At 43.8% G+C, this 8,970-nt stretch overlaps 3 protein-coding genes across 5 annotated transcripts; 1 reads left to right on the top strand and 2 right to left on the bottom strand.

Moving 5' to 3' along the window:
- Positions 1-504: 504 nt before the first annotated feature.
- LOC121592125 (actin-related protein 3) lies at positions 505-3,412 on the bottom strand. Its single transcript, XM_041913448.1, has 6 exons — positions 2,898-3,412; positions 2,558-2,738; positions 1,706-2,474; positions 1,547-1,629; positions 1,373-1,456; positions 505-1,288 (listed from the first exon to the last, which is right to left on the bottom strand). The coding sequence occupies exons 1-6, from the start codon at positions 2,939-2,941 to the stop codon at positions 1,193-1,195; spliced, it is 1,257 nt and encodes a 418-aa protein (XP_041769382.1). The 5' UTR covers positions 2,942-3,412; the 3' UTR covers positions 505-1,192.
- A 242-nt stretch (positions 3,413-3,654) lies between these two features.
- On the top strand, positions 3,655-4,462 carry LOC121592130 (MICOS complex subunit MIC13 homolog QIL1-like). The gene is made up of 3 exons (XM_041913457.1): positions 3,655-3,842; positions 3,959-4,109; positions 4,178-4,462. The coding sequence occupies exons 1-3, from the start codon at positions 3,835-3,837 to the stop codon at positions 4,385-4,387; spliced, it is 369 nt and encodes a 122-aa protein (XP_041769391.1). The 5' UTR covers positions 3,655-3,834; the 3' UTR covers positions 4,388-4,462.
- An 89-nt stretch (positions 4,463-4,551) lies between these two features.
- On the bottom strand, positions 4,552-8,849 carry LOC121592126 (proliferation-associated protein 2G4). Of its 3 annotated transcripts, XM_041913450.1 has the most exons (6): positions 8,706-8,849; positions 8,504-8,616; positions 7,846-7,943; positions 6,799-7,413; positions 5,932-6,064; positions 4,552-5,572 (listed from the first exon to the last, which is right to left on the bottom strand). In XM_041913450.1, the coding sequence occupies exons 2-6, from the start codon at positions 8,595-8,597 to the stop codon at positions 5,271-5,273; spliced, it is 1,242 nt and encodes a 413-aa protein (XP_041769384.1). In that variant the 5' UTR covers positions 8,598-8,616; positions 8,706-8,849; the 3' UTR covers positions 4,552-5,270. The 3 variants fall into 3 exon arrangements, with proteins under 3 accessions (XP_041769384.1, XP_041769383.1, XP_041769385.1); XM_041913449.1 differs by having other exon boundaries at positions 8,504-8,849; XM_041913451.1 differs by lacking the exons at positions 8,504-8,616; positions 8,706-8,849 and adding an exon at positions 8,095-8,274.
- Positions 8,850-8,970: the final 121 nt, after the last annotated feature.

The raw sequence follows: 8,970 nt of genomic DNA, 5'->3' as shown, positions 1-8,970 counted from the left end.
TAAATTACTTTGAATGTAAAAAGAAAGAAATATGGTTGTATTAACGCTTGACGGTTTGGTAGATATTCAATATTGCTATCAAATGCACCATTAGAACTGATAAGATAATGAACCCCACTTGCTAGTGATATCTCCTCTCAAGATACTGCTAGAGACTAAAAACACCATGAATATGTTTTTTACCTACCTGTGATTGAATTAAGGTTGAATTTAGTACTCACTTGCAAGAATTGTTCTATGTTGGTACCTAATTAACACCTAGTTCTCCGCTCCGAAGAAAATTATTTTTTACATTTGAAAGTAGTAGCTGAAGATCTTACCACAGCTTTGTTATTTAATTAATTTCAATTGGCTATTATATTTCCTGAAAACCCGTTACAACAGGGCAAATTCATTACCTCAGATGGGTGAGCGAACCCCAATACATGAAGTATGTAACAGTTCAACAAGTTACAAATGTAGTTCGATGTAAGAAATGGTATATTGTTTTCAATTGAACCTTGCTACAGTTTTACGTACGCTATTGCTTTATTTCTTTTTAAATGAAAGATAGTTTGGAAATTTATTTTAATGCTTTAAATTGGGTACCGATAACGCTCAGCCGTATCTAAAAATAATGATTTGGAAAATTAACAAAAAAAATGCAGTTTATATCGATACTTCCGAGTTGCATGCATGCATTCCATCTGCTTCGATAATACTCGTTGCAATGTTCAATGATGTTTTATGTTTCGAACCGTCGTTTTATTACATACTGTTATGATATAAGCATTTTTTTATTGTTTTCTTTTTAGCTGTTGATAAAATTACGGACCTGCATGCATACGAGCAAAGAAGAGAAATGAATGGCAGGGAACGATTGCGAAATTGCCTAACGAATGGGACTGTATGTATAAAGTATAAAAAAATACAAATTTTTTGAAATGCTTCCTAATCGCGGTCTTACACTTCTAGTTTACCGGTTTGCTGTGGAAGCAAACGAACGTAACGATTTTTAATGGGGATTACTTTTGGTAAATAATGTATGTGTGTGTTTTTTTTTTAGAAAAGACTTCAAGTCGTTTCTATTTAGCAGTTTGTTCAATTTTCTCACCATTCGTTTAAGATACCGAACCTGACGCGTTGCATTGGATGGGCACGATTCACTCCAACGTCAATGCGTTCTGTATTCACGCTTAACATCCGCTTTGCTTTATGTCATGGTTCCAAAGACTGGATTATGGCGGCATATACCAGGCCCGTACTCTTCGTAGGCAGCTTTTGTGTGACACACTTGATAGAATTCGGGCTGGATGAGAGTGAAGAGCACAACACATAAAAATTAGTCTCCCATTTTTTTAGGCAGACCCATATTTTTCGAATTAGTGCTTACCGTGGAAGCCAGCATGCTACCTCCGAACCAGACGGCGTATCGTTGCATATGATGCGATATCACCGACACATCAATTGGTTTGGGCTACGACGAGAACGACAAATCATCTCATATTAGTGCATGCACGATAGCTTTCATTGCCGCTCTGCATCTCCTAACGTCCGTTATACATACCTTTATTCTTCCTTCGCTTAAATTTTCACTAATTCTCAGACGAGCATCGACACTTCGCTTTATGTCACGTTGCAGACGACGTCCTAGAAGGGCATTAAATAGAAAAGTTGTAGGCAAGAGTATACCCACTTCCGAAATACCTTCCCTGTGTATACTTACCAAAATCACGGAACATTGTCGATCCACCGCTTAGCACGATATTGTTGTACAGTGGTCTTCGCACATCGATTGGGCAGTTCTGTATGACCGTGTCTACGATTTCCGACAGCGGTGTCGTGAAATCGGGGTTGGAAAACTCGGGATGGAAGAAAATTTCCGGCCCCAGGAACCGCTCGTACCCGACGTCCACACCGAACGGCTGCTTCGTGATTGCATTGATGCCCTCGTAGTGGCGCATCCACTTGGTCGGTTCCGCATCGTACTTGGCAAACTCTTTCGCAATGTCCGGACAGATGTAGCTGTACCGTTCCTTGATCGCTTTGGCCGTCTCCAGACTCTGCTCGGGCGGAATGCCCACCTCGCGCTCGCGCAGCAAGCTCTGAATGAACGAGGTAATGTTGCGCCCCGCAATAGGAATGTGTTTGATGCACGATCCGATCACGTACCCTTCCGCTACGGGAATGACGTGCGTGACGCCGTCACCGCTGTCCACCACAATGCCGGTCAGCGTCCGCTCCTCGACCGGGCGCGATGCCCAGCTGGCCGCCAGTGCGAGCACCGCCTGTACCGCAATGTACAGCCCCGGCACGTTAAACGTTTCGAACATGATTTCGGCAGTGTACTCCCGGTTTTCCGGCGTGTTTAGTGGCGGCTCGGTAAGCAGGAAGTGGTGGTCCTCCGGTTCCGCGCGAAGATATTTGAAAATGCACTGCTCCAGAAACCGCTCCATCAGGTCCCAATCTTCGACCAGCCCATGGCGAACGGGGTACTACAATCCGGGAGGGATAGAGTGCAGTTCCATATCAACATTAATCATCATTCCGCTCTCCCCCTCGCATGAGTCATACATACCTTCACCGAGTATCCAGTCGCATCGAATGCCTCATCGCCGATGTAGAAATCCAAATCCTCGACTCCTTTGGTCACACGGCGTGCACTTTGATCGCCTACTTTGGCCGACTCTTTGATCGCAATAGCGGAAGGGATGATGAACTGTGGTTCCTTGTTCGCTGCAAACCCGAGTTTCGTGTACCTGTGATACGCGCCGCAAAACGCGCAAGAGGAGTAATCACATCAGTATGAGTAATTGATCATTTGTTTTAAGCCAGATTGTCGAAAAGCTGGCCAAGATCAGCAATTTGCCGCTCTTTATCTATCTTCCCACTTCACTTGGTCCGGTGATGACACATACCCAGTTCCTACATCGATCACACAAGCTGGAAGTCGTCCGGTCATTTTTGGACCCTTTTATTTACTGCTGGATGCACACACGAACACGACAGATAACGTTTAGTCCGATAATTTTGTGGATATTAGCGTGATTTTCCTGTTCAAGGTGTTAGAAACAGGCCATCCGTCTCGTAAGCGCAGGAATTCTTTGCCGATAAGAACGTCCCTATATTTCGACAAAACAAAACCACACCTAAGCACTGTGGGTCTTGGAGCTTCGAGCTGAGTTGTTGGTTTTTCTTCTCCTTCTTCTTCTTCCGCTTCTCCAGCGATGACACAAGGCAAGGTAGCTGTATGTTGGTTCACTGCAAATGATATCTCAGTGTTGACGAATTTCCGAGGCGGTTTGCAGAAATTGGATTTATTTAGTACGGTTCAATTATATGCACAATGCTATTATCGTTCTTCTGATAATGATAGATCTAGTTTAATTTTATCCGCATAAACTTCTTCTTTAATTTCTGTCACAGCAATTTCTGCAGCTAGCTTTCATCGGTAAGTTTACAGCGTCAGGTCAAGTTCTCAACAAGAAGCGGTGCGAATGTTTTGATATAAAAACATATTCTTTATTTTATTTTCCTGATTATACTTAATTATTTAATAAAGCGTATTAATTTTAAAATTCCAACGAACGTCTTTATGCTCAAAGGCCAAGCAGGAACGTTTAATTTAAAGGAAGAACTGTTTAATTTGTCATCCACGCTTTCATTCAACGGCGTACAGCGGGAACCTTGCAAATCAGCTGACAACTCGGATCAATCGGCTTGTGGTTTTGGTAAAAATTACGTAAAATAAAAACACACAAATCCTGTCTGATCTTTCCTTCGAGTGTTTTTGGGGGAGTAAGTAAGCTAACCCACTGTTGTTGGGGCGTTCGGCTGCTCGAAGCGTAATCGAATATGTTCAGGTAAATATGTTAGCGGGCTGTGCATCACTGTCATATGGTCGCACCGTCCTTACCGATTGGCTGCTGATTACCAACTGGGCATACATTTATGCGGTATTCTCGGTTGTCCTCCTCAGGTTTGCGATAAAAGTTGGCCTCGCTGGGGGTGCTGTGTACTACAGCAAGCAGGAAGGCATATGGGAGGAAGACACCGAAAAGGTGTACGAGCGGTATGCTACTGCAATGAAGCCACACATCGAGAGCGTAAAGCAACAAATTCCATTGGATGTAAGCTGCGGCTCGGTTACAGCTTTTGGGTAGAAATCGGAACTAAATCTTTCCATTCGCGTTTCCAGATACCGGCCCTCCCTTCGAGCGGAGAGTTATGCTTTGTGACGAAACATTATTACAATGAGGGCGTGAAAAATACGATTCATTTCATCCATCGGCTTCCTTGCTATGCTGGCCAGTGGGCAAAGAAAGGTTCGGATGCAATTAAACAAGCCCTGGACGCTCAACCAGCCCCCCCAAAAGCCGAACCTGCAGCAGCAGTGACAAAGAAGTAGGGCGCCTAGGACACGAATGGTTTAAACGCTAACTGTTGGTAACATGAAATAAAACGCGGGTCTGTGAAAAAGGAATGACTATTTGTGTTTATTATTTCTGCCTCGGCTGTAGACAATTTCGGACTGTGGTAAAATTCTACTTCAATAGTAAGCGACAACGTATATGCTCGTATGACAACGGATCTGATTTATTTTTAAAAGAAATAACAAAATTTTGATGAAAAAGGTAGGGGGTTTGTTTTTCCCCTAGCCTAAGGAATCTGTAAAAAAAACTGTAATTTAAAACATATTAACGTACGGATGCGAAGAAAAATAACTTTTGCTATCGAAGTCAAAAGTAGAGTCTTGTCATGCATGGGATTACAATCGGACCGGAATTGTAACGTACCACAGGGTAATTAATGGATTGAAAGGCAAAAAAGAGTAAAAATAAAGCATAATATTAAATTTCACAAAAAAAAACAAACGCATTCTACGCCTTAAGCTGGTTTGCGATTTTATCCCTCTTAAAAAAACGCGACAACGTAAGTTAGATGGACCAGCCGCTAGATGGCTCTGCACGGATGTTGTCTTAGAACCGTTCTATTTTTAGAACCAGTGCACTTCTCACACGTGTTTGCGGGAGTGAGCGGGAGAACTATTTCCTTAAGCGGACGCCGCATTGCACTTTCTCTCGTAACGGCAGTGTGCAGCAATGCGCCGAAGGGTATTGCGGTACGGAATATTGCGCGTCCGAATAAAACGTTAATAATCATCAGTACACGGTGTTGCTGGACCGACGGCAGCCGTGTACTGAGGTGACAGAAGTAGAGGGAGGAAGAAAGGCTGCTCGACTCACTGAAGGTGGCGGCGGCGCAGTGGCTGTAAACGCAATACTTTGCTGTTATGCTTTTGCTTCCGCCTTATCGGCAGTAGCAGCAGGTGCATCTTCTTCGCCACTATCACCTTCCTCCTCGTCAGCTGCACCGGCGGCCGCTCCCTTGTTCTTCTTTCCTCGGTTTCGCTTCTTCTTCGCCTTCGCGCCACTTTGCGGCGCCACCTTGCCAGCTAGCAAATTCTTCATCTCTTCGTCCTGCACGCTGTGTTCGCTTTCGTAGCAGTTCTCATCGAAAGGATGGCCGGTAACGACTTTCTTCCCATTGGCCGTGATGAGCACCGTGTATTTGAACTGAGCAACGTATTCATCTAGAAAAAAAAGGCAAACAAGAAGGTTCAGGTAACAAACTTGTGGCGAAAGCAACACATGGCTATCGAACATTAAACAAAGGTGTTGTTTTTGTGCGACACTCTAAGCCCTAGGATTGTTCAATCTGAATTGATTAACGCACCAATATCGGCCAGCCATGGATGTTCTTGCAAAAGTCATCCATCAGAAGACAGAATCCTTTACGCAAAAAGTACCATCACCGGACGGGGAATCAAGAGTCGCTGGGGTACGCTTTAGCAAGGTGTCTGGTCGTGAAGCCTATTGCAACTACAGCGACACGTAATTCTCCTTGCATATATTGCTAGTAAATAGGCATCAGTGTTACTGGATTACTTACTATGCTTCTCGTATAATACTTGGAAGGGTTCAACCATCTTGTGCGTCACGCATTCGTTGACGCCTAGCTTAGCTTTTGCCTCCTCTTCGAAGTTGCGCAAGTTGAATGGCATTGTACCGTACTTCTTCTTCACCTGTTGGAGTTAATTTGTAGGGGAAGTGTTGCGAAAAATAAATTATTAGATAAATAATGTTTAGAAGCGAACATCACAAAATAAAACATATGTTCCCAGCACACCCCTTCTCATACACAAAAAAGCTTTGCATATTTTTAAAAAGGCTGGGAACTACTACTATTTCAATTTACCCTCAGCTCTCATAATCTTATACTACTCATTGGGTCGTCACAACCAAGGTTCGAGATTTAACAGTTCCATTTAATGTGAAGATAAGCAGTGAAGAACGAGAACAGCGTGATTCCTGCTTGCACAGCCTCAATCAGGATTAGAAGAAGTATATTTGCATACACAAATAATTCCCCCTAATCAGTTCTCGAGAATCCGTGCTACAGTTCAAAATCCTCTTTTTCGTTCTTTATTACAAACTCTACCACAGTAAGAGAACTTAATCAAAACTCTCTCCTCAGAAGAACTAACCCTCGAGCGCGTAGGTTTTAATCATTGGGTAAAATTGGTTAGAAATAGTGTTAAGTTTTATATGCAATATTAGCTGCGGACAGAGACATACAATTTCACAGTATTTTTGCAAGTTGCAGAAGGCTTATGTGTCAGACACCAATATCATAGAGAGGGATTTGAACCCAAAACCCTACTACCACAGTTCATACTAACACAAGCCCTTCAACGCATTATACTATGGAGTGGCCCATGCCAGAGCCATGTCAAAGGGCGATCCTATACACACTTACCTCACCGATGAACGCACGGGATGCTTTCAGCTTAAGCATGTAGTTTTCGTCCGTTTTCTTGTAGATCGCCACCCGGGTATCATGCTCCTTGCCAAGCCCTTCGCCCGTGCTGATCAGTACATCCATCGCATACACTTCATACTTCTCAAAGTCACACTTCTCGTGCTCCTTCTTTTGCGCAATTGTCGGATTCTGGATGATCGTTTTCTCGCCATCGATTTTGAACTGTTTCAGCTGGTGGCTCAGCATACCTTCAATCGGTTTGCACTTGAAGTCGGACGCAATTTTTTGTACCGCATCCGTGACCGCATAGTTGCCAGTACCAGCCTTTAGCAGGCGGAGCGCGGCCTGGCTGGCATGGTATGCCGCCAAGACAACGTCGGCCGCACGGCCCTTGCACTTGTTCTCGGGCGTCGCACCAACTACGATCGTGTGGGCCGCAACCGCGATGAAACCGTCGATGTGTGCGCCCATGTCGATCTTGACCACATCATTCTCTTTCAGCAGGTAGTCCGGATCGTTACGCGCTGGTGAAAAGTGACAGATGCAGTTGTTCACCGAGAGGCATGTTGGGAAGGCAATGCCTTTCTTCATGTCTTCATCATGCTTATATTTCTAAACCGAAGAGTGTGCAGGGGAAAAAGTAAAGAAAGCGGGGATTTATGTATCAGATTTTCTTAGCATCATCAGATTAATCAAGAAAAAAAAGTTAAAATCGTGTCCTCATATATCATTGTGATGATCAGCGATATTATTTTTATATCTCAGATACTATCTAACTTAATTGGCTCTAAGTTGGTTAAAATCATCGGACACAAACATAAATTAGATAAATCGGTGGTGGGTTGGTCGGTCCATCGAAGAATCGAACTCACACCTCTGGCGGGAAGTGTACAGCAGCAAAAGTCTAACGACGTTACCACATACACAAAAACCGCACTCCCTTTTCCTAACGCTAATTTTGCATTAGCTTCGGAAAGCAGCGAAATCGTTTTCAACTAGAACAGGCCCTTTCAAACAATTGAATATTTTTCACACAAAACTCACCTTTCCCGTATCATGCATCAGCATGTTGTCACCCTTCAGGCAAATTTCTTTGACTGAAGCACCAGCAACACATTCTTTGACAATTGCTTGGAGGGTTCCTAGAAAGAAAAATAAACGACACAATTATTAACCGTTAAAGATAAAGCCAATCACAGTTACAATAACTACATTTAACGATATCAGAACAAATGAGGTTTTCTCTGCACGCACCCCGAGACAACGTGCAGATTTTGGAGGTTATAAACCTACATCTTAGCAGATTTCCATGCCAACTACTGCACTACGAGGCTTATCACTGATCACAACCGGTCAAGGAGAAGTGAAAGTACTACGTGACACACACTAAACCATCCTGCACAAGATCGTGCGTCCAAGTGAACGCAACGAAATCTGCTCCTTCCGGAAAACGTGGCCTCCTGCGACAGGAAACCGGAGCGCGTTTTGTGTAACACCGCCTTGTTCACGTGCTCGTATGTGGTAGTAAGACATTTTTTCACAGATGTGGGCAAGCGACGAGGTATGTAGCAGATCATGATGACACTACACCAGATGCAATCGAAGCTGCAACGTACGCACCATTATGGGGGATAATCCAACTTATGCAGCCCTTTTCGGATAAGTGTTATTTCTACACCAGTTAAATAACTAACACACTTACTGTTCACAACATCACCGGCTATTCTGTACTTTTCGATGACGGTCGGATCTTCAATCGTCAATTCCTGGTCGGTCTGCTTTTCGACTGGAGCCATGGTTAGAGCAGCGCAGCTTCTGTCCGGAGGAAGATAATTTCGGAAATCACTTTGTACCCTGTTTCACTTTGAACACTTTTCAGACACCACCAGCGAGCTGATGCGCACCTCAGAAATCTCGTAAAACGCGGCTCTGGTATGGAGATAGATTTACAATCGCAAACTGTACGCCACCACCGTACGCACGTTTCGCTTTTGACGCGGCAGATTTTCACTTCTTCTTGTTTTGCAACCAAGACGTTTGCTGAGGTGGTGTGAGTGTGACATTCTCACCTTAAAAAAATTGACCCAAAGTGTGGTGAGGCGTTTCGAATGCCCAACGCAGTTTGGCAGTCAAATAGCAGTCAAATAAGGCAATCTAACATCGTTATCG

The sequence above is a fragment of the Anopheles merus genome, chromosome 2L (assembly GCF_017562075.2).
Source record: "Anopheles merus strain MAF chromosome 2L, AmerM5.1, whole genome shotgun sequence".
NCBI lineage: Eukaryota > Metazoa > Arthropoda > Insecta > Diptera > Culicidae > Anopheles > Anopheles merus.
The sequence above is the reverse complement of the archived record's forward strand: the minus strand, read 5'-3'. Positions and strand labels throughout refer to the sequence as shown.

Coding starts and splice junctions, on each gene's coding strand:
- LOC121592125 (XM_041913448.1), bottom strand. CDS start 2,941: ATGACCGGACGACTTCCAGCTTGTGTGATCGATGTAGGAACTGG. Junction 2,475..2,557: donor CGACTGGATACTCGGTGAAG/GTATGTATGACT, acceptor CCCGGATTGTAG/TACCCCGTTCGCCATGGGCT. Junction 1,630..1,705: donor GACAATGTTCCGTGATTTTG/GTAAGTATACAC, acceptor ATGCCCTTCTAG/GACGTCGTCTGCAACGTGAC.
- LOC121592130 (XM_041913457.1), top strand. Junction 4,110..4,177: donor AGCAACAAATTCCATTGGAT/GTAAGCTGCGGC, acceptor TCGCGTTTCCAG/ATACCGGCCCTCCCTTCGAG.
- LOC121592126 (XM_041913449.1), bottom strand. CDS start 8,597: ATGGCTCCAGTCGAAAAGCAGACCGACCAGGAATTGACGATTGAAGAT. Junction 7,414..7,845: donor TGATGCATGATACGGGAAAG/GTGAGTTTTGTG, acceptor TCTTCGGTTTAG/AAATATAAGCATGATGAAGA. Junction 5,573..5,931: donor AGTATTATACGAGAAGCATA/GTAAGTAATCCA, acceptor TTTTTTTTCTAG/ATGAATACGTTGCTCAGTTC.